A 25,435-nucleotide genomic window follows, 5' to 3' on the forward strand; every position below is an offset into this window, starting at 1 on the left:
ATTTACTTTCTTCTACAGTGATTCTCCATGTGCCAAATACTAAAGAATTAGTTTCTAGGATGAATATGTTTCAACATAGTTGTCTGCTTAAGAGTAAACATTAGAGACAAAAGGGGAAGGAGTTAAGATTTTTGTATAATGTTCCAATACAAATGTAATAGGATACAATAGACCCTGTTTATGCAGCGGCGCAAATCTGTCTTCAACATTGAGAAGGACAAGTAAGACCGTTAACTTTTTTTTTCTTTCTTTTGGTTAAGCGATGCTCAAAATAGTGAAGTTGAAAAACAATCCTGTGGGGATCAGGGAACACAGTTGTCTTCAATATTGGGAGGCGTACGATACATCTTTGAGGTTTATTCTGGGTGGACATCAATTTCATCTTACTTTCCTTTGTGGCAATCGGACACAAATCATCACATTTCCCCCCGAAAAAAAAAAATGAAATCGGATTATTGGAGGGACAGTCCCCCATATCCAAGATTGGAGGGAACATGTCCCCCTCAACCCCCGGGATTTGCGCCAGTGTGTTTATGTATGTTCTAATTTACTATATTGCATAATGTGATATAAATTTCTTAGACTCATACATGAATGCCCCCTGTCAATAAAATGCAGATTCTTTAAAATAAATAAATAAATACTTTTTGTAAACAGGATTCGATCGCATTGAAAAATGAATAGTAGTTGACAACTCCAAAATACTATACACAACACAATATCATGCACACCTGACTTTGATTCTTCTCTGTTTCTGTTAGTTTTGCTGTCTATAGCATTGAATCTGATATCATGCAGTATGCCAGTTCTTGACTTTTCGCATAATAATAATAATAATAATAATAATAATAATAATAATAATAATAATAATAATAATAATAATAATAATAATAATAATAATAATAATAATAATAATAATAATAATAATAATTATTATTATTATTATTATTATTATTATTATTATTATTATTATTATTATTATTATTATTATTATGGTTGTTTTCTATATGCCTCTCGTATGTTTACTTGGCAGCAGACACGTAGCCAAGGGGGGGGTCCGGACTCCCCCTTTCGAGATCAGAAATGGAGAAAATAAGAAAGGATGAAACAAAATGAATTGAGAAAAAGAAGGATCAGCATTAAAAATTTTAAAAAAAACTACAGGAAGCTTTTGGTTACTCTTTCTTATGAGGAGATTTGTATTACTTGTAATACATGGTGGCGAGGTGAGCGATATGTCTGGAAGAGTGAGGGAATTTTAAATTTCTAGAAAAGTTACGGAATTCTCAGAGTTTCTGCTACTAGTTGGGGAGATTTCAAGCTTCCGAAAGCATTGTGGCGTTGTGTAACAGCATGAACATTTTTAAACATAATTTTTCTTCATCGCATCCTTGCAGTATCAAACATGTTATTTCAAAAGCAATTTTCTACTCATCCTTTAAAATGTCATTTGGAACAGACAGTAGTTGACGAAATAACAAAAACAAAAATTTATGTGGAAAGAAAGTTCTGTTAGTATTTGATTCAACAGAGAAAGAAACGCAAATATTGTAAAATATTTTACAAGGCATTATTGAGTATGTACTTTTTAAAGGTCTAATAATTCAGGTCATAATGAAAGGAAAATTGTTATATTTGAATAAACAGAGGAAGGACGTAAATATTGTAAAATCTTCTTCAATACTTTTTTTTTATTATTTTTTATTTTACTCGAGATTTCTTCATAGTTCTTTTTATTAAAATACTTAATAACATATCCTCATTTTATTGTCCTAACAAATGAATCTATGTTGATAGTAAAGTAGTTTAGATTGATCAAGCTCCTGGGTCTTCAGTTTCATGTCACGCCCCCCGTTACGAAATACTAGCTAAACGAACCAATATATGTTCCAGTAAAATAGTTTAGAATGATTGAGCCCCTGGTGTGATGACTACAGTATTTCGTTTCACGGACCCCCCCCCCATTTCACGAAATCCTGGCTATGTGCCTACTTGGCAGCTATATTCAGGTACGGTAGTGTATTTCTATTAAAGAAAAAATATACATGTTGTTCCATAAAGAGGTGAAGAGAAAAAAAATTTCGCTTGCAAACATACTCAAGTGACGTAAAGATCTAGGTTCATCTTTCTGGTTTCAATTCCCTGGTTAGTTTCTCTTCTCAAAAACTATTAATAAATTGTAGTTGGGAATCTTCGTTGCAGGTAGTTAGTACAGTGGAAACACACATCACAGATCAACATACCCTAACGCACACATTACCTGAGCCCAGGCAAGTTGAGTGAGACGTGATTGAGTGCGTGCTGCTTCTTGTGTAATTCTTGTCGCATTGTGAAACGGGTAATTGAAAGAAACAGCGAATCTGTGTTGAACTTTGTTTTTTAACTTGTGAAAACGGCTATAGAGAGACCTGTTGCAAGTAGCATTCGGTAATGCACCAATGATTCGCTGAATAACATTTTACTAGCTATCACGTTTCAAAGCTGGAGAAATGTCCGTGGAGGATGGTATCCGTTGTAGTCATGTTCCTGAGAATTGTAGCTATATAGAAACAGTATTTCCCTTGTTCCTGCGCCTTCTTGGCCATTAGTTAACTAATGAAATAATATGTGAAATATTTCGAAAGGAAGGAATTGAAAGAATAAATAATCCTTATTGAAGAAAATGCAGTCATGAAATAAGAGTTTATTCTTTTAAGATTAGCCTCTTCCTCTAATATGATGAATTATTTCCTATTAACAAGCATCCTATTCTTGTTGATGACCAACTCCGGCATGGTCTAGTGGCTAGGATACCTGGCTCTCACCCAGGAGGCCCGGGTTCGATTCCCGGTGCTGGAAAGTTCCATTTTACATGTCTTATTATGAAAGTTGACTACTTCCTGAATGATAGTGATTGCATTTCGTTTCCTGTTGTAAATTAACTCCTGTTTATTTTACGGAGATAGCAAGGGTTTCGAGAGAGCATTTGCCAGATCTCCACTATTATCACATAGGCTGTATGCCAGTAGCAATCGTTATATTGAAACCGGTGTTGGATAAATATTAATAATCTTTAAAATGAATTTAATAATAATAATAATAATAATAATGAACAGTAGTTAGCAACTCCAGAATACTATCATGAACACTTGACTTTGATTCTTCTCTGTTTCTGTTACTGTTCTGTTGAGAGTGTGACCTCTACAGCCTTGAATCTGATATCATGCAGCATGTAGTTCTTAATTTTTTACATTCTTCTTCTTCTTCTTCTTCTTCTTCTTCTTATTATTATTATTATTATTATTATTATTATTATTATTATTATTATTATTATTATTATTATTATTATTATTATTATTATTATTATTATTATTATTATTGTGTCACAATTTATGATTGCTTTCTACATGCCTCTCGTATGTTTACTTGGCAGATATATCCAGATAGTGTATTTCTATCACACATGTTGTTCCATAAGAAAATAAAGGGAAAAAAGAATTCGCACGGCGGTGACTCTTCTGCACGGTGGTGACTCACCAACTTGCTACTTTCATTTCAATTACTTGTATATATAGTTTCGGATGCAAGCTTATTTTTATATTTTATTAATGGAAAGAAGTCTAGAACACTCTTATTTTTGATCTACCTAGGTAGCAGTGGCGAAGCTAAGGGAGGGCCAAGGGGGGGCAGGCCCCCTTGCTCAAATTCTTGGCCCCCCTAGTGGCCCCCCCTACACAGTGATATTGCTATATGTTGACAAACGGTGAGTGAGTCGTTCCTACAAGTGAAACTACTACCAATACGTCTCTCGACAACAGAATTACCAACTGCAGAATACCGTATGTTGCAATAGTCTGCGTTCCGAATAAAATATCTTTCCTCGTTTTTGCTTGTAGTTCAGCAAGATCTAATTCACCGAAATCTGTGGGGTGCATATGCATTGATGCATATGCATTGACCTCACCACCTGAACATTCCTTTTAACCTCTGTCCCTTATCTAGTTATCTCCTTTGTTTTGGACAAAGAACCAGAAAGAAAAATCTAATCAGTCGGCATTCTCATTCCTTCATTGTTGAAAGTCATACTAAAATATGAGATGCTTACTTACAAATAACACACACTACAGAAAAACGTTACACTTGAGTTGAACGAAAGAAGTTTTCGTACATTACTTATTATAATTTGTACACCAAGTACTCCCATGCGCAAAAAAAATTGCGCGTATACTGTAACTCAAGGTTTTTCGCATTTATTCCATTTTCCTTACGTTTATGGGTAAAATTCAGTTATTAGTATGTGGAGATAATAGAAAGCAATTCATCTAAGGAGATATTTCCAAAAAATATAATAAAATAATAAAAATATAAGCAAAAAACAAAATTATGCTCGGTTTTGTATATACTGGCAACGATGATTTCTAGGGATTTTTTCAGTAGCAGATCACAATTGCGGAGGGAATTCAGTAGGGGAATCGAGAAGTTGGATCAAGGAATGGATAGTGGACTAAAATGTTGCATTTATTGGTTAAAACCTAGTGTGTAGATTGCCTGCCAAATATAAATTAGCTTCTGTAACTAAGATGTCGTACGAAAATATAGAATTAAACAGAAAAACTCTTATCTTAAGGTTCGAAGCGATATGCACCATGGTTATGAAGATAATTTATTTAAAAAAAGAGCCAACACAACGTAGCCTCCGTGGTTAGGTGGGTAGAGTGGCGGATTCGTAGTTATTTTATTATTTTGACACCACATCGAATCCCATCCCATCCCATTTTTTTTCTTACAAAACATTATAGCAAGTGTTTTATTTTGATGTTAATAAGAACCTAAACAATATAATAAGGAAATAATTTATTGGTAGTATCCTTTAATAGACGTATTTATTCAGTATTAGAATACGTGTACTATTGGAAACAGTTATTGTTTTCAGTTTATAGTCTTGCATGTTACTTCCCGTTCTTGAACAGCAGACAACTCACTTCGGGTTTGTGTGTCAGGAAGAACATACGAGACCTTGACAGTCTGTCCAGTCTTACCCCTTGTTACATCGACCTGATGTTAAATGATCGTTTATGTGTGTGTGTGTGTGTGTGTGCTTGTCTTTTGCTTTTTAGAGTATTGACTTTCTCTCTCTCTCTTTTTTTTTTTTCATATCCACAAGGAAAGAATGCTTTCGTTGAACGTAACTAAATTATACAGATCTATGTATACGGAACACGAATATTTCCAAATATAGAATGAATATGAACGATAATCATACCATATTTCTACATTATATAGTAGCGTGAAAAACTTATATTAAAATGATATAACAAACAGGCATAAGCTTTTTTTTCTAGCATGGCAACACATTAAACGTAACTCATTAAATTTTGGGAATTATAAATTATCACCTTACGTGTCGTTGTATTCCTATTCTTTTTCACGTTCAAGCGACGAAAGAAGAAATTGTAGTAATAGTGATAAAAATCGAATTCGAGATTTCAATGAATTCAAGTTTCACGCCCCCACATATCGAAAAAGTTATTTTGATGTCTGTCCATCTGTTCGTTTGTTGGTTCGTCACGCTTTTACATGCATTCAAATAGAGGCCATACTGTTCGACGTATCTGGACCTAAGTCTAGACATGAAGTTTTTATAACACTTTATCGTTTCGAATTCTATATTCTCCGACACATAAAAATAAGGGTAGTTTCCTGAAGGATGAAAATTTAAAATAATTAAATTGTTTCAAAAATAGCTGTAAAGATTTTGCTTATTTTATTTTATTTTTTCTTTTTTTTCCAATATAGTTTGAATCATTGCTCTGAAAAAATACGTAAGGTGTAATTTACTGTATGGGATGAGTTTTTTCGAACAATTTTCTCAATCACATTTTATAAATAAATGTATCATTAATAACCTAACAATATGACAACTCGTTCGTCCTGTAAACATTCAGAAGGGTAGTTTAGCCTACTCTTCGACGATTTTCCCATTAGCGCCTGACCCAATTTTGTTCATATTTCATAAATAAATGTCACATAAATAACCTAACGATACGGCATAATTCCATCATCCTAAAAAGCTAGAAGTGGTATAATACTTTTCGGAGTAAGATTTACCCTACGATTTTGTGGAGAACGACTCAGGCAATTTTGTTCGTATTTCATAAATAGCATAACTCGTTTGTCCTGAAAAGATACACAAGGGATATTTTATTCTTGGAGATGACTTTTTTGACGATTTTTCAGAAAGTACTCAGACGCTTTTGCTCATAGTTCACATGCAATTATTTCCTTAATAATTCTAATATATGGCATAAGTTATTTCTAACAGAAATATCACCAATGGGTACTTTACTTTTGGACATAAGTTGCTTCGAACAAAGTTTTCCAAAACACATTATTTTATTCGCATTTCCCAAATAAATGTTTCAGTAATAGCTGCAGCCTAACACGAGTCAGTTTAAGAAATTCGAGCGAGAAAATTCAGTGCGTTTCATCCGTACCCATTCTTAAATATATTTTTAAATGTTACACCTAATCACAATTTTCCTAACAAAATCGAAACTTCTATTTAAATGTGCCTTGTTGTTGCCAAATGGTTCAAGTCCATTGGTTCTGGATTTGATGCCCGGTGAGGGCTAGTGTATTTTTATCCAACGTTAAGGTATAGGTAATAAGTAGGTGCAAAGAGAAAAGTGTTGAAACAAGCCTAACCAACCTAATAAATAATACAAAGAAATAATACAATATTACGAAATTATAGAAGAAACGTTGTTAATATTAGATATTTGCGTGTGAGATTGTCCAACCGATGACTGTCAACTCCAAAGGTAAGAAAGTGAAACATCCAATATTTTTTTCTACCAGGTTAACCTATCCTACTAGGAAGTGATTGAGATACCAAAAAATGTTGTAATCGCTGGGAGACATGTTAGGAGAATACATTGGGTGAGAGACTTTAATTCATGAATAGTCTGCACCTTCGTTGGAGTATTGAAGTGCGTAGGTGGTGTGTGTTTAGCACATCGGGTTCCTTTGTTGTTAGTCCCAGCTTTCTAGACCGGATGCAGTTATTCCCGGTAGAAAATACAAAAAAATATATACATTTCTATTACTATTAAAGTAAATAATTACACTCATTCCCTCAATGTGATACTTGTTTGTTTAATTGTATACAGAGAGCTGATCCGTGGAAAAATCGTTCATAATAATAAATAAAATAAACTCGACAAATATTCTTGTAAATAATAGGTAAAAGTTTGCGTCACACTGTTCATTTTGCTGGGCACGCCAGTGTGCCACGTTATCCGGTTGTGGCACACTGGAATATAGGGTATGGCTTTCTAATTTTTCCCAACTATTTTAACTGCTTCAATTGAAATGAATTTATAATAATAAGAGAGTGAATTTAGTCTTCTTACCCTTCGATTTAGAAATAAGGTCCGCTAGAATTGTATATATAAAAAATAATAATACTCAGAATTTTATAGAGTGGTTTGTTTTATTCGAAATTACATACTTCCTGCAACTGTTTGGGTTGGAATTATTTGAAATCAAATCTTTAAGTTTTACGACCCACGGTTATACCGGCTAGGCTAAAGGACACGGTGATGATGAGAAATGAATGCAATGGTGGAATGAAAAAAGTGGGAGAAAACGAAAGAATCCCGAGAAAACCCATGCACATGGTGTTTCTCCACCACAAAATTCACTTGGTGCGAGCTGGGGTCGAACCAAGGATCCCATGCACCAAAGGTGAACGCTTTATCACTGAGCCACCGCGGCCCCTCTGAAATTATTTATAGGAGAGAGTGACTACTTTTATGAAAACTTGATATCGAACACATTTGTTTAAAAATACCAGCTTTTTGTGAAATATTGCTTAATATTCAGGAAAACCTAAGTCAATAAAATAATAATAATAATAATAATAATAATAATAATAATAATAATAATAATAATAATAATAATAATAATAATAATAATAATAATAATAATAATAATAATAATAATAATAGTTTATTATTATTATTATTATTATTATTATTATTATTATTATTATTATTATTATTATTATTATTATTATTATTATTATTATTATTATCATCATCATCTTAAATTAAAAACTCTCTGGACCTAGTGCATTGGCACAATTCCACGAATCAAAAAGAATGTGTTTACTTATCATATAAGTGTAGAAGGACTTAATCCCTGTTGCTTTCAATATAAAAAGGAAGTGTCCAACTGTCAAATGATATGCTACATAAAATGCCCTATGCAACATAATGTAGTATAGAGTCATCATTCCAGGTTGTCTAAAGAACACTTTCGTTTTAGCAAGGAAGGAAGAAAATAGAAAATACTGAGTTTTAACCTAGTAGAAAGTTTGCAGATTTAAGGGAAAATGCACAGAGTTGTTGGATATAAAATGTAGTTCGGATTAATGGAGTAAGACACCGTAAATATTTTATTGTTTGAAATATACTAGGAGTGACCAAGCCATTACATATGGAAATATCGAAAGAGATACGTTAATGGTGTTAGTTGCAAACTTTTTTAGAAATGAAAAAATTAAGGAAATCTCTAAAACTCTGATATCACAGACCCAAATTGACTGACTGTTAAGTAAAACTGCTAAATCTGAGCAAAGCAAAAAAAAAAAAAAAAAAAAGTATTAATGACCTGTGTTAGTTTTAGACATATCATTCTCATATCAAAACTACGATAGAAGTAAATTATGAATAAAGATGAATTCACAGTCCTGGAATACCAACAAATGATTTTGCTAGATGTAACTTTTCAGAAAACTTTTTTATAAGGCTTTAGATTTATTATTATTTTTTGTTTGTTTATTAGCTTCCCCATGCCGTAAACGTCGCCAACTCCTAGTGGCTCACTAGTGGCAGGGATTCGTCGAGTCGAAGCAGATATCTAGAATCGGGGGTATTGAAGTTACCACAACGTAAGAACGAGGACTTCATTTTGGTCCGCGCTCGTTTGATTTGTCACGGAGAATCGTAAAGGGACCACGCCAGTCATGTGCATGCGGTTATTATATTATAAGGGCAATATTTGAGCTCCGGGGGTCAAGAGTAACTCCTGCCTTTACATCATGAAGTGAAAAATCTTGAGATGGGTGCGTATAATTGTATGAATTTAGTTGGCAACTGTCGCCGATCACTAGCAAGTGAATATGGGAGAATTATGAAAAAAGTAAATAGACGCTTGCCATTTTGTTATAAAATTACATGACGAGTGCATTTGATTTGATTCCGAACAGTTGTCTTCAAATATACACGGTTAAAGAAGCACTCTGATTAGAAATATTAAAAAGACTTCAACGATTTATCACTCTACAAGCTGTGTCTTCATAATCGCCTCCGTGACGAATTCGGAAGAACACGCAATTAGTAACCCTAAGGTTGATGGTTCACGCCCAGCTCAGGGCACTTTCGTTTTATTTTTTAAAAAATGTTTTTAGACTCATCTTGATGCACAGAAATTACGCATATAGGCGATTTAACGTATTTTAGGGGAATAATTTTGTGGTTCGTTGGCGTTCCGTCGCTTCTCTGCCGGTGGTGGTATAATTTTCAAAACGGAAGTGGGACCAATTTTTGGCTGCGGGACCGCCAATTTTTGGGGACATCTCACTAGTCGCCTATCGGTGGTCCACCGACGCTTACGGCATGGGATTGTCCCCTCACGAGTGAGGCAGATTGTAATCGACCAAGAGTGTTTTGGAAAAATGGGAAACATCTTCCGACTTCGACTTCTGAATAATCCGTTTAGGATCAAGTCGAATCAAGGCTGCGCCACGGGAAGGTAGAACAAGTGAGGCAATCGTTCCAAGCACTACGCTCGACAGCTTCCGTCTCATTCACGACTTAAGACTCTTCAGAAAAAGTAACAAGTTTATTACTTGTAATTTATTCTTTGAGTCAAAGTATTTTGCAATAAACCATCGTTTTGTAAGATATTTTTACGATTGTATACTATTAATTTCGAAAATTGTACTCATAATATAATTTCCCATCATGGATTTGAAAAAAATCAAAGTTGGAGCAAAGAAAGATCTCCGATCGACATGTCTCTTCATGTTTGATATGGAAGTCTCATCTTCATTATTGACCCTTAATTTATTTTAGTCCTAGGCAACGAGAATCGACGGGATGGCTCTAAGTGAAAACATTCATTTAGATGGTTAAGTAATCAGGAAATTCCTGCTGTTATTTCACAACAGATCTTGAGGGAAAAAAAGAAAAAAAAAAAAAACAATTTTGCTTACCAGGGGGAGGGAGTAAATCATCTGCTTACGTTTGCTTAACTAGGAAGAAGGCAAGGGCGCCGATCCTGGGGGGCCGAGCCCGCTCAAAGCTCATGTAGGCCTCCTTTGTATTTATGAATATACAATATTTGGCATTATTTGAGTGTGATTTGTCTTAAAATCCTCATATATATATCTTCTGAGTTTGAATGCCCCCCCCCCTCCAAATTTAAAGAGAAATTGGTGTCCTTGGAAGATCTAGTGAAATGAATAAAAATGTGATAACGTAGTCTAATACTTGAACAACTCTATCTAATGGAGGAAAGTAAATTAGTATTCAACACTTCTTTCAGTTTTAAGCATTTCAAAGATTCTCGTAATTTAGTAGCGTCCCGGATTTGCATTTTTGAAGTACGGGAACTTTATCTATACCTTAACGTGGGAATCGGTTTCGGACCATGCACTTAAGCCGCTTTGCCATAAGAGGCACAAGGAGTTTTTCTTTCGAATTCCTCAGGAATATTGCGAATGTTATAACTTTTAAAACTATGTTTAAAAAAGAATACACATCGACATAATAAGATGATAATCTGATACCTAGGAAATATATTGAATTGTTTTTAATTTGTTCTCACGCTTCCAAATCAGTACTTATGCTTTTTTTTTATTCAGCCTTTTAATATAAGCATTTTAGACTATTGTCTGTTCTAGGACGATACAATTCTAGTTCATGTATATGCTAGCTTTGGAAATACAGTAGAGTTTCGCTTATCCGACATAAACAGGCAGGCAGAACGCTGGATAATATGAAATTGAAATTTTGAGTTTTACGTCCCACGGTTATGCCGGTTAGGCTAAAGGAGACGGTGATAATGAGTAATGAATGAAATGGTGGAATGAAGAAAGTGGGAGGAAACGGGAGAACCCCGAGAAAACCCACGCACACGGTGTTTGTCCACCACAAAGTTCACTTGGCGGGAGCGCTGGATAATATGGATGTGTTAAGAAAAGACCTATTAAAAGTAAAACTTATGATATAATTTTACATATTACGCATCTAATAATAATGTTTTATAACAAATAACTGCACTGCACTGAATCAGGGACGTATCCAGCGTGAGGGCCTGAGAGCTGTCTCTCTCCGAAACTCAAGCACTTTTTAATAAACTTGCCTTTACCCTTTTGAGGTTCTTTTATATCAGTTTACTAGTAGTCAGTGTCCAAACTTTGGGCAATGTGCTGTTGTCTTGTTATAATTCTAAGAACATACCATAATGCCATTATACCAGGTGCAGTGGCGTATTTAGGGGGGTGGCTTCCGGGCTTAAGCCCCCACGAAATCTTACTTAGTATAGTAAAGTAAATGAAATATCTTGCAGAATTTTCACATTTCCAGGCAAAGCCCCCCCCCCCCCGAAAGTTAGCAAAGCCCCTCCCGAAACAAAATCGTAAATTCCGCTGACCAGGTGGAATTAAAGAACACTTTTAAATAGGATTAACATTTCGTTTCCGTTCTGTTTTTAACTTTAATATATTAGAACGATACACTCCATGTCTTCTTGCTATTTTTGTTATGCGATATACGTAGCAGACAGTTTTCTTTAGTCACATTTCTCTCGGAAATATGTTTCATTTTGTTTGTGCTATAATGCAGTTTTCAAAATAAACCGGTTTATAAATGAAAAGTAGGAAAAAGTTTAAGAGAGGTACAGAACTGTTGCATTATTATTATTATTATTATTATTATTATTATTATTATTATTATTGATATTTAAAAACATTAGAATTACGTGCTTACGAGGATTCGTGTTGGGTCCCCTGCGAATAGAAAACCTGGATACGTGTCTGCACTGAATGATAGACGTATGAGTCAAGGTGTAGACGGGCGCGCTAGGCGATAGACTCCACAGCATGAAAAATAGATTAAGACCACAACTTGCAGATCTTCTTGCCGATTGGTGCTATTTGCAATGATATATCGGATCATATGGTATGTGGAACAAAGGATGGTCGGATAAGCGAGACCATGGTGTATTGGTGTTTCACGCACCTAAACCTGTAAAATGTTTGTATAAACAATTATCTTTCACTCCCTAGCTAAATTGTGGGTATGATCACACACCTTGCCTCATAAAGTATAGTCTTATAAAGAAAAACATATTTTTTTTTAAGCTAAATCGCCCTTTCCCTCTTTTTTCTCCCACCATACCCTCTAGCACGTCCGTGATGATACAGTTCCTTCTTAGCCAACGTCCCAACCAACTATCCCCCTCTTTTAATATATAAAATATTGTACTTTTCTCCCCCACCATTTCCAACACCCTCTAATTCATCTTCCGCTTGATTCAGCTAATTCTCTCCATTCTTCTCCGCGCCCATATTTCCAATGCTTTCAGTCATTTTAGATCATTTTTGCGTAATATCCATGTTTCTGTTCCATACAATACAATACTCCATACCGAGCATTTTATGAATCTTTTTCTCAACTCTTCATTCAAGGTCCCACAAAACAGATAGCTTAGGAACCACCGAAATTCCTTTTACCGACAAATAGTCATTGATGGATATTGCTGTGTGACATGGTGCACTTTCGTGGTGCAGCAAATATGTATAGAATGCCTGGTCGCACAAGTGCCACCCTTTTCCTGAGAAGGACTTCTCGATCAAAATTTGCTTGACAATTTGTCCTGCCTGGTCTCACTTGTGGACGATCCCCCGACTGTCAAAAAGATTTTGGATTTGGATTTCCTCATTCTCGCTTTCTTGGGGACGCTCATTTTACCTTTTTAAAATGGACTTCAGCCATCTGAACACTTGTACCCTAGATAGGAAATGTTCTCCCTTTGTAACTTTTCGTAAGCGAAGCTTTACACGAAATTTAATGGCACAACGTTGCTCAAACTTTTGCACGTCCATTTTCGTAACGCATCTCACAAGGACAACTTTACTTCAGACTCTCTCAACAATGGTGTAGCAACTGGCACAAATTCAAACTTGTACTGAATCAATGGCAAGGATTAACTTAGCTGTCGTGTGAAGGAGGAGGCAGCAGCATGGTCGGTTCGTGCAGTGTTACCAATTTCATTATTTTTCTAACACACCTTGTAAGTCTATTTGAATAAGAGGAATAGTACGAGGGCAAGTCAAGAAAGACTTGGACTGATTTTTTTTTCCGGCAGTTCTGTTAACGCTGGAGCTTCATAGTTTGGCATACAAGTAGGGTGGGTCTTGCTGTGCATATATATAAAATGTTGTTAAGGAATCATTGCATGTTTGGTAACCACGACTTTTTATTGCAGGTGATGTTCTGCGCCGCCTCTAGGAGTCGCCTGTAGAAGAAATGGAGTCATTACGAGATGAACAATTTGCAGCTATACGGTTCTGCTATCGCCTGGGGAAAAGTGCAACAGAAACTCTAGGAATGTTGAGAGCAGCCTACAAAGATGACGCTCTGCCACGAAGTACCGTGTTCTGGTGGTTCAAAGAGTTTAAAGAGGGCCGAATGACAATCACGAAAGCTGGTGGACCAGGTGTATCAGCGTCAGCTGTTACTGAGGTGAACATTAACACGGCAGCAGTCATTGTTAGAGAAGATCGCCGCATCAGTATCGACGATCTGGCAGCCGCACTACGCATATCTCATGGCAGTGCCTTCAAAATTTTGCATGACCACCTCCACATGAGCCGAGTGTGTGCGCGATGGATTCCGCGACTCCTGACACCAGAGCAGAAGGCCGTTCGAGTGGAGACTTGCAGGGAGCTGTTGCAAAGGTTTGAGGATGGTGGAGACGCCTACCGCACCGTGCGACTTTTTTCTATTCCCTGCCCTAAAATCCAGACTGCGTGGACGCCGCTTCTCCGATAATTCCGAGGTTCTGAAGGCATCGGAGGCGGTTTTGAAGGACCTCTCAAAGAATGGCCTGCGACACGTGTTTGAGGACTGGAAGACTCGAATGAAAAAGTGCATTCAAATGGGCGGGGACTACTTTGAAAAGGATCATGTGCCTGTTGCTGAGTAATAATAAATTGCCTAGAAAAAAAATCAGTCCAAGTCTTTCTTGACTAGCCCTCGTACTTTGTAAACCTGAAGTGAAAGTCTTTGGCTACTTTCTAACACATTTTGGATCTCTCAAATTTTCGTAGCAAAAGTTTAAACTTTTAGTTTCCAAATATATGAGGTTCCTTTGGTATATGATATTAGACAAATATTTTAATATATCATGATAATTAAAATAATACAAATATTGCTGACTAGCATGAATATTTTAATTTATTCTCTTGTTTCGATAGTAAATTTCATACAAACATAATAAAATTGGTCACGTGTGCAGTATGCAGAATCATTTTCAGTTTATGCAGTATTTATTCACAAATTCTTTATTTGCTTCCTAACCCAAGGCATATATCATTGACTCTATTCTAAACCACAATTACACACACATTCAAGTTTTACAATTTCTACATAAGAATTCACAATCAGAACATTCTGCACAATTACTGTAATAGTAAATTTCATGCCAGAAATTAGTAACAGAAGGTTATTCAGTTATATGCGTGATCATAGGTATTTTGTGTAAGAAAATACAGAACTTCAGTTTTAAAATACATCAAGCTAGAATAGAGATACTGAGTGGCCCAAAAGTAAGTATACAGACTTGCATCTATCAAGTGGGTATGACATTTTAATTGATTAAGATTGCTTCGGTTTGTTCGGAGCTTAAGGTATAAGTGAAAATAAATTAAGAACAGGTAAGGAAGAAACTAAGTCAATACCTGTATAGATTACAATAAGTAAAGGCACATTGCCACGTTAAATGAACCTTGTAGCTGACATAAAAAAAAAAATAAAAATCTTGCAACCCGATCTTTATTTAGTCTTTACATGTTACAACTTCTTGAAAGCAAGAAAGGTTTCTCCACATATGCAGCACTGCACTCTAGTGGACAAACAGTGAATCTCCTCATTAAAAACGTGTATTTTGGCGCACTTCCCCTCCCTGTCCAAAAAAAATCCGTTGTTTCGGAAGCGGCGAAACTGATTTTTCTTTTTATGTCAGCGGGAGGGCGATAGCAGGTAACAAGACGTCCCAGAAAGTTGCGCATCGTTCAACTCCTTGCAAGATGGAAAAAAATGTTTTATGACCCTTTTAAGACTATGTGTACATGGTGAAATATGGTAGGGTTTCAAGTTTTTTTTTTTTTTTTTTTTTTTTTTTAATTTAATGACAGCTACAAGTTCTTCTAACGTGGCAATGTGGCTTATAGGATATAAAATATCATGACCGATCAGTACGGGACTGTATACCTACTTTTGAGCCACTCTGAACATCCATATGCTAAATTGGCATGTGCAGCTGGAAGCCAAAACGAAGTCTAATCACAAGCATTTTATTATTTTTTTAATGTACTGCAAAATGCACTAAAGAGATTCATTTGTGATACAATAACACGAAAATACTACAAAGAATGTTCTATATTACTTACTCATTAATTTAATGGTAAACTTGGTAACGTGGGGCATAACTCACTTTCAGCTCTAAAATGGGAACAGTCACGTGAAGAGGGTAGATCTCGTCGGGCTAACTGTAACACGTACCTGTGCTAAATAAATAGCCACATTCACAAAGTTTCAATTACACTGTATTACTTATATTTGAAAGCCCAGTAATTGTATCTTTACCTTGAAGTAAACAATTCATATACATATTTCTCTTCTGCTCGTCTCTCAAACTCTTGTTTTACAATTTTAAATTGTGCTCTTTTGTATCTTTAACCAAAAAGATAACCAGTAAATGCTGAAAATTAAGTTTTGAAAGCACCAATTTTACGCCTGCAGCACCTTCCATTAACCAAGAATTTTTATTAAATTATTATTTCTGCCATTTTATCACAAATCTGTAAAACTGAAATTTTACAAGGTCAGGCTACCTAATAACTGATACCGGTTCCACCCAAATTTAGTTTGTATTAATTATTCCCCTTTGTGTCATTTTTGAATCTATGCTCAACTTCGTGCCTTCTTTATTGGATTGGACTTAAAGTTTAGGGTCCCTTTCGGCCGCGAGGCTATTTGAGACGTGGATCTACAGCTTAGTGTGGAATACGAACCACATGAGTTCCAGCCGGGAATCTAGCAAGGGGCTTCTGCGTTAAAGACGCATATGATAACCATATAGCCACAAAGGAACTCGTGCCTTCGTTATATAGGACAAGAACTACAGTTCAAAAAGGGACCTGATTGTGGTTGTGCGTTCGATATTTTGCCGCTGGGAACCGAACCGTATTTGTTCGATATTTATTTATCTATATTATGTGACCAAATCACGCCAAAGAATAAAATGTATACTACGTAATGCGAGCTTATTATGCCATAGAAGGCCAACCAATATACACAGGCTTTGATGGGACCAGCAGCGAACGTGTGTAGGCTGGGGGTTTATTATAATTCATGCTACAGTGTGTAGTAGGAAATCTAAAACTTCTAACAAACAAACAAACAAAACTTATTTGATGTAATAAACTATCAAAGGAATATATATACAGGATGTTTCAAAACAACACCGACAATGTTAGGGAGGTGATTCCTTACACCAAGATAAGACGAAAAGTATAGACCAACCTGGGCGCACAAATGCTTCCTTTCGGACTTATAGGCCGCCGAAAATATGAAAAAATGAACTTCAAAGGTCCATAGTTCCAAAACTATAGAACCTATCGTAGTCGGGTCAATACTTCAATTAAGAACTAGTATGTGCCCTATCCAAAAATACATGTTTCAGAATCCTGCGGGAGTTTCGTAACAATTTTTGTAGAGGTAGTTAGTGAGTACTTCAAATTATATGTCCGTAGCCAAACACCCTCTACAAAATTCGTTGCGTGGGTACCTTAGGATTCTGAAACATAGATTTTTGTATAGGGAACATTGTAGTTCTTAAGTAAAGTCTTGACCCGACTACGATATATCCTACAGTTTTGGAGCTATGGACCTTTGAAGTTCATTTTCTCATGTTTTCGGCAGCCTATAACTCCGAAAGGAAGCATTTGTGCACCCAGATTGGTCTATACTTTTTGTCTTATGTTGGTGTCAGGAATCACCTCCCAAACGTTGTCGGTGTTGTTTTGAAACACCCTGTACATTCACAGCTAGGTCTGGGAAAAGTAGACAAGAAAATGTAAAAAAAAAAAGATAACTTTCGAAAGATTTGAACCCCTTACATAGGAATAAGAAAATACGAGCTGTTAGCACTACTCTTACTCATGGATGGTGTTGTATAAGAACGTTTACCAGTACGACTGCAAGGAAAATAATCCAAGTTCAAGTTTTCAATATACCGAAGACTGATCTAACAGTTTGTAATCAATAAAATATGCTCTAAATTTAATTGGAATTTTTAGCAACCATTACCCTTGTTAGTTTATGCAATCATTCCACGCTTTTTTTTTTTTCCCCAAGCCATCTCCACATAACCTATTATTCTGAAATGGAAGAAGTTCCAAATTAATGTTTACAACGAAGATATCTTAATTTTCACACACACATCAACTTACCTGATAATTTAACAAAGGCAGCCAGGTACAAGTTGTATGAAACTCATGAAAGACTAGACAACATTAACTGTACAGTACTAGAGTAAAACAAGGTCGCAATTAAGTAGTACCACCTAAAGCTAAACTTAGCTAGCTTTCCCTCTAAATCTTATTGTGGCTACGGGTTTGAAATGAAGTCTTACTGAGGTTGCAGTAATCGGACATTTAGATTAAAAACAGGTATAATGAATACTAAATTTTACAAGCTCTGCATTTATAAGTTTAAAATTTGGTGTATGTAGAAATTTTCAGAATTATATATACGGTATATGCGTCCAAAAAGCCAAAAAACTTCTCGAGTATTGAACCCCTAAACTATAAGAACTAGGCTACTGTAACGAAGCCTAAGCTTAGTAACGAAGACAAATTATTATTATTATTATTATTGGATCAATGTTCATTCACGTTCGAAAATAATGTATTTTTTTCTAAACTTTAACACCTTTGTACCCTGACTTGAACATAAAAGAAAGTAATTCTAAAATAAATAATAGGTTAAAAAATATATATATGTGTAGTGGCACTTTTATCATACTATATCTATACAACAATGGAAAAACATGATGTGTCATTTTTTGGTCAGTCTTTAACTTTTCGCTCCGTTAGGTGGTCACACCGTATCTCTATGCTGGTGGAAGTTGATAATGGCTTCATTAAAAACTTTCTATTCTGCAGTATACACATATTTCGTCTTCACCGATGAACTGGAAGTATTTTAGATTTAATTCAAAAGCTTGTAATTTACTCTTCTGCACGGCGCAAAATTTCAGTCAGGCACACTCGCCAATCCAAAAATGATGGTCGCCAATCTCTCTCACGTGCAAATTATGAGAGAGCCTCCCCACCCCCCACGGCCTTTGGTTTGACAAAGAAAGAGATTACATCGGGGTATAAAATTTCAAAACCAGACAATTAAGTTCAGATAATCAATTTTGAATTGGACAATTCGTATACATATTTAAAAATATCGTACCTTAAAACCTCAAGAATAACACAGAAAGGGAGGAACCTTACAATGCGTACAGTTTAGCAAATTTTCATACATCACTAAAGAAAGTGTCAGACAACGCTGAAAATTATGATTAAATCACAAAAATTCCAGATACAAGGTAAGACTGTTATTATTTGAAGTATGTATTCTATAACATCTAATAGTAAATATCAAGGAAACGAAGTTTCCTTGAATATTCTCTTGCAATACTATTGTCTCATCATCATCATAGGTATTCTGCCATTATTGGCAGGTCACTTGCCCAGATGAGAAACTACCATGCTCCACGGTCTTCCGCTAACATCTTTGTCTTCACGTACGATTTTTCTGTTTTGATATCGTCCATTAATTGTAGTCTCCTTCGCTCCCTCCATCTCATTCCAGCCACCAATACTCACGTCCCTCATGGTACAGTTTCTTTCTAGCCAATGACCCAAGCAGTTTCTCTTCCTCTTCGTAACAATATCTAAAATTGTTCTTTCTTCCCCACTATTTCTAATACCCTCTCATTCGTTTTCTGCTCGACCCACCTAAATTCTATCAAAATAAATATACCGGGAATAATTGTGCATGAAAAGGATGAATTGTAAGTTTGTTCTACTGACACTTATACATTGTTTGTTGGCAATCACAAACACTTGAGAATTTACTAATCATAAAATGAGTTACAATTTCCGTAAATTTTCTTCGCTTAAAAAACTAAATAGATCCCCTAATTACTACCTGCGTGTCTTGCCACAATTATTAACTACCACACTACAGTGTTAAATTGTCAGATTTAAAGGACCATTCATACACAGTGATCTCACATACAAGATAATTATATTAATAATAACGCTTACATTGAACATATGAAAACAAAGAAATGATGCCTACTTATTTTTGTGCTATAAACACTAGAATTTCCTAGTACTTAACATCCTTCCATTTCATATGTGTGTACTTGTACTCTTAAAGGTTTCGGAATAAGATTAAAATAGCGCAAGCTTCGTGTTTTGATTTAAAAAAAAAAAAAAAAAACAGCATATACTCCTTAAGAGAAATATAAATGCATAAACTGAACACTTTCTTCACAGAATGCAGAATAATACATTCTTTCACAGATTTCGTAATAAACTAAACAATCTATTTTACATCAGTACCATTATGATCCATGTATACAAAGAACAGATGACAATCTTTCTGTTAATAACACTATTTCTTCTCTCAGTTCTTCTGAATTTAAGTACTAACTCTCATATATGACACAACAGTTTATTTATCTGAGTATATTACCGACAAGATTAAATTTCAGATTGTAAGATACAATTTTAAGGTCAGATTTGTGAAAAGAAAATGAAACACTCCACTCGGGTCAAACTTCAATGGTTAAAAATGACTTTCGGCTACCAATTAAAAATTAAATAAATATATAAAATGTAGATAATGAGATCAATTTAATAAATAAATAAACAAAGAAAGAGGAAAAGTATATTGTCATGATTTACGATAATAACATTCTATACGATACATATTACATAACCTATTCTTTATAGTTTACATTTTCTTTTCAGCACAAAATGTATAAAAGCACTCACATAAGTTAGAGAATTGCATGAATGGTACGGACTCGATAAACAAGCACGTTATATTTCGCTTAATAGATTTCAGTTTATTAATTTTGTATTTCGTTTCTTGAGACTTAAATCATTTCATTGGCTTACGAAGATTTTCGGGAACTCAAGACCATGAGCATCAAATGTATCAATTTAATTATATTGTCTTCTATGTCATCAAATCTTTTCGAATGTACGAAAACAAAGTGTTCTTAATCAATATTTAGATGAAGACGCTCCAAATATATTCGTTTAGTATGATTGAATGGTCAAAACTAAGGTTAAACGTTCTAAGGATTCGACATGAAATCTTTTCGAGTTTTACGTCCCACGGCTTTGCCGGCTAGGCTAAAGGAAATGGGTGATGATGAGAAATGAATGAAATGGTGGAATGAAGAAAGTGACAGAAAACGGGAGAACCCCGAGGAAACCCACGCACACAGTGTTTGTCCATCACAAAATTCACTTTGTGGTGGATGGGATCAAACCCGGAAGTTCTAAGGATTCGAATTCTAACGCTTTACGTTAATGTTTAGTATAACATCGCTGCGGTACTATGCTCCTATGCTTTATTTCATCTTAAAAAAATCCTTCTCATGTTTAGATCGAGAGACAAATTCAATATTCTTCCACATCTTGTATTAGGCAATATTGAAGTACTCAATTGAATCTCTGGCAAGCCCATAAAGTTTGCTAATCATTGTACATATAGTTCGTTCTAACCTCAACAGAACTATAAATATTTAAATTTTGGCTCTTCCTTGGAGCCATCAAGATGATACATAAAGAATAAAAGTAGTACCTCGGTGGGTTCATTCGTTTTCTACCTACTTGATCATATTATCCCTTGTCGTTTCATTAATCATGACTACGGTTCAGGCTAGAGACGAAAATAAAGTATTTACTATCACATTTACTGTTGTAAACGGTGATAATGTTTACAAAGAAATTTAAGAGAAAGGCTAGTATTCATCGCAATATGAGTTGAGTTGATTTTGAGTTTAACGTCCCTTTCAGCAGCGAGGCTAAATGAGACGGGACATACTGATTAACATGCAACCCGAACCACATGAGCTCCCGCCGTAAATCGAACCCGGGTCTCAGACGCCAAAGGCGCGTACACTCACCGCTTAGCCACAAAGGAGCATTACTCATCGCAAAAGTACATGCGGTAAGGGTTTCACGGTGAGTACTAGCCTTTTGCCTGCATTTTGATAAACAAGAAAGCATTTACTATCTTGTATATCAGGAATTCGAACAAAATGAATGAAGTATTAAACTACTTGATCCTTGTACCTAACTGTTGGAATTAAACTGATTAGGAATCTCAAAGTTCCAATTCGTGGTTTAAATAAGACAAGCTGATGACTCGAATTAGCTGATCCGACATTTCCGAATGGCATCATTATTCTTCATCATCTAGTGAAACTTAATAATTGAGATGGTTGTATCTGCATTACTAACAATGCATAGAAACATCATCTTCATACGGCATAATAAAATCATGCCTTGCTTAAAAATGAAATAAATATTTTAGTAACCCGGTGGCTAATTGTACCATTTACTATTTACCATAAAAATCTCTGAATTTGATCTGAGTCCTTCCAGTAGAATTCCCTCGTTACAAACAAATCTAAAGTAATACAATTTATGATTAAATACAAGGCAAATTCAATATAGTACTGCCACCACGGCCTTACACACATATTCAGTCTCATTAACAAGTATGGTACAATAAAATATCTAAATTCTAACAACTTCTGTGGTACAAGACATAGTGCTACACATACAAAATAATTGATATGGAATGTCAAATCTCGATGATGTATGGCCTGACATATTGAAAATGCTCCATACAAATAAACAGGTATAACCAAATACCTGAACAGGTGATGCTTTTCGTAAAATCTTTTCCATATGTAGAATGTATAATGGCGATTATCGGCCAGCAAATATGGATGCACCAATGTGTTAAAATGCACAATCACCGTACATAAAATAATAAAAGCCAGTACAACCTTCTTGTGTGAAAAAACAAAGATTACAAAACTTTTAATGTTGATGCAAAAGAAAGCACTAGCGAAGAATGTTGTAAAAAGGCAGAAGTACAATAGCTGTGGAAAATGCAACACTGCTTGATGAGCGGACTTATCTCCCACAACAATTCCACCATTCATCAGAACAAACACTGCGAAACTTACTCCTACTAAAGCATAGCCACTCAGACTTTTTACCAAATCCAGAATGAAAAGGGAGCGAGAACCAAGCTTGCCTTGTAGAATTCGATAGCCATCACTTAACAGCATCTAAAAAAAAAAGTTAAAAAAAGAAAATAAATAAACAAAAAACATTAATCAGGCATTTACAGATCAAGTTTATTCAATTGTCCTTTTGTATCTATATACGTGATTTGGATTCCACTCCCTGTTATCTTTGTTTTCTAGTCCGTTAATTTATATGGAAAAGTAATCTCTTTTCTCTGAAATGAACTCAAATTTTAATGTCCACTAACTAAGGGCACATATTTATAACAAAACGTGATTTACCCTATGCCTCAGTTTTGATCATTTAATTGAATGTTTCTATTATGGTCGCCAGTTCCTACCTTTTCCCGTAGGTTTTACGTTTTTCTGACACGTTTTATATTACTTTTCCTAACGCGATTTCGTCCGTTTTTTTAAAAAACTAAATAAAAGAAATTATAGTTCTGGTCACTTTTAAAATGTCTTTGTAAGTTAGTACGACAATATATATATATATATAATTAGAGGAACTAGTTTCTCACATACTGTTAACAACGCAGCTCAACGATGTAACTTAATATTCATAGAGAAAATGTTCTAAATTGCGCTTTTATCTCCTATCTAACCAGCACACTAACTTCTGTTTAAGAATCATTAGGTTTTAGTATCTAAGCCTTCGTCTGTCAACATTGTCTTGATTATATCGCTGTTTCGATCGATCATTAAGTGTATATACTGATATCAGTAACAGAAGCTACTGTGCACTAGTAGAAGTACGACTCCATGCAGATATGATTTTCAAACAAAAAGTTTCAAAACTATATTATATATACATATACACACAGGATGTTTCAGAACAACACCGACAACGTTTGGGAGGTGATTCCTGACACCAAGATAAGACAAAAAGTATAGACCAACTTGGGTGCACAAACGTTTTCTTTCGGAGTTATAGACTGCCGTAAACATGAAAAAATGAACTTTAAGGGTCCATAGTTCCAAAACTATGGGACCTACCATAGTCGAGTCAAGACTTTACTCAAGAACTAGTATGTGCCCTATCCAAATATCCATGTTTCAGAATCCTGAGATACTTCTGCAACAATTTTTATAGAGGCAGTTGGAGAATACTTCAAAAGACATGACCGCAGCCAAACTCCCTCTATAAAAATTGCTTCGTCAGTACCTTAGGATTCCGAAACATGTATTTTTGGATAGGGCACATATTAGTTCCTCAGTGAAGTCTTGACCCGACTACGGTAGGTCTCATAGTTTTGGAGCTATGGACCTTTAAAGTTCATTTTTTCATGTTTTCAATAGCCTATAACTCCGAAAGGAAGCATTTGTGCACCCAAGATGGTCTATACTTTTTGTCTTATCTTGGTGTCAGGATTCACATCCCAAACGTTGCCGGTGTTCTTTTGAAACACCCTATATATATATATGGCTGTCGCATGGGTTGTAAGCGCCCGGGTCGAAAATCTCCCCCGCACTGTGTTATGAAAAACAACCAGAGTTTATTCTTTACTCCTAGATTTAATAATAGCATAGAATATACAAATAACGATACAAATATTAAAGTCCAATGTGTAAGTGATAACAAAAACTTTCTAGTTTTCTGACTCATTAAAATCCAACAAAATAAATTGTCTTTCCTTGCGATTAACATAAATTTTTTAGTAAAGTTATCATAACGTTGGATAACTAAAGTAACTTTTTCAGGTGACGTTTGTAATTATTTGAGTATTTGTTTCAATCCAATCCTACTTTATAAAATTTATGTTCAAAATTAAAATGTGTGGTTTGTTAATGTTTGTTCTGCAAGACGATGTTAATTATACGTTGTTCCAAAACACGTAGTGTAAAGATCATATAATAACATAAAAAAACTAATAAATTACACTAGAAGTGAACAAAATTAACTGCATAATGACGTATACATACTTTATTCAAACACTAAACAGCATCCTTCTGACTTTTCTGTGAGAAAATGTGGACAATATCTCCTTGAAATCTAAGTTTCTGGTTTCATCATTTCCAACAGCTAGTATAGCCAATGAAATAAGTCTTTCCTGAGCCACTGTTGAGCGTAAATATGTCTATTATTTGAGCATTTCTTAGACCGAAGAGGAATAAAAAAATGTTATTGAACTCTACTGAAGTTTCTTCAGTCTGTACCAAATTGTCTTATGGATAAGAAGTTAGTAGTAGCAGATCTCAGTCAGTTTTCCAAGATAAAAACTCTTCTTACAGATGGCTGGAGAGAGTTTCAGTTGAATAATCCTAGTTGATGTTTTACATTACTGGTAATTTTACTTAACCGTGGCCTGATTATCAATAAAATATCTGACTTAACATTAAATTAAAAAAAAAAAAAAAAAATCATTTAATAAGATGACAGAAGAACCTGAATTACTTGAATTTTGTTCATTTATCGTCCCGGCGCTTCCCCTTCCCCCCCCCCACACAAGACAGCCTTGTATATATATATCTAAAAGCACGTGAGGTTCACAAGAAGAACAAAGTCGTGATTAAAATCTAACAGGCAACAAATAGTTGTGTAATATACTTGGCTGGTTACATTTAAGAGCCCTTTCAGCACAGAGATTGTACAAGAGACCGTACAGCATAAAATGAGATCCTAATCATATCAGCTCCCACGAGGAATTGTAATTATAGGAGGAGTTGGAATTATTTGTAATTGAATTGACCCAGTTTTCAATTAAAATTATTCTTCATTACTACGTGAAACCATATGCGTGTTTCTTATAAGTTGATTCTG

At 35.0% G+C, this 25,435-nt stretch overlaps 1 protein-coding gene and 1 non-coding gene across 2 annotated transcripts in view; one reads left to right on the forward strand and one right to left on the reverse strand.

The window, feature by feature from the left end:
- The first annotated feature begins 2,766 nt into the window (after positions 1 to 2,766).
- TRNAE-CUC (transfer RNA glutamic acid (anticodon CUC)) lies at positions 2,767 to 2,838 on the forward strand. Its single transcript has one exon. It is a non-coding gene; the product is annotated as a tRNA-Glu (tRNA).
- An 11,647-nt stretch (positions 2,839 to 14,485) lies between these two features.
- Positions 14,486 to 25,435, reverse strand: part of Alg10 (alpha-1,2-glucosyltransferase Alg10) — a 47,008-nt gene continuing 36,058 nt past the window's right edge. The window contains exon 5 of the mRNA XM_081771361.1: positions 14,486 to 22,716. Coding sequence (XP_081627487.1) covers positions 21,979 to 22,716 — 738 coding nt within the window. The 3' untranslated portion in view covers positions 14,486 to 21,978. The remainder of the gene's footprint in view (positions 22,717 to 25,435) is intronic.

The sequence above is a fragment of the Thermobia domestica genome, chromosome 9, assembly GCF_964235325.1.
Source record: "Thermobia domestica chromosome 9, izTheDome1.hap1.1, whole genome shotgun sequence".
Lineage (NCBI taxonomy): Eukaryota > Metazoa > Arthropoda > Insecta > Zygentoma > Lepismatidae > Thermobia > Thermobia domestica.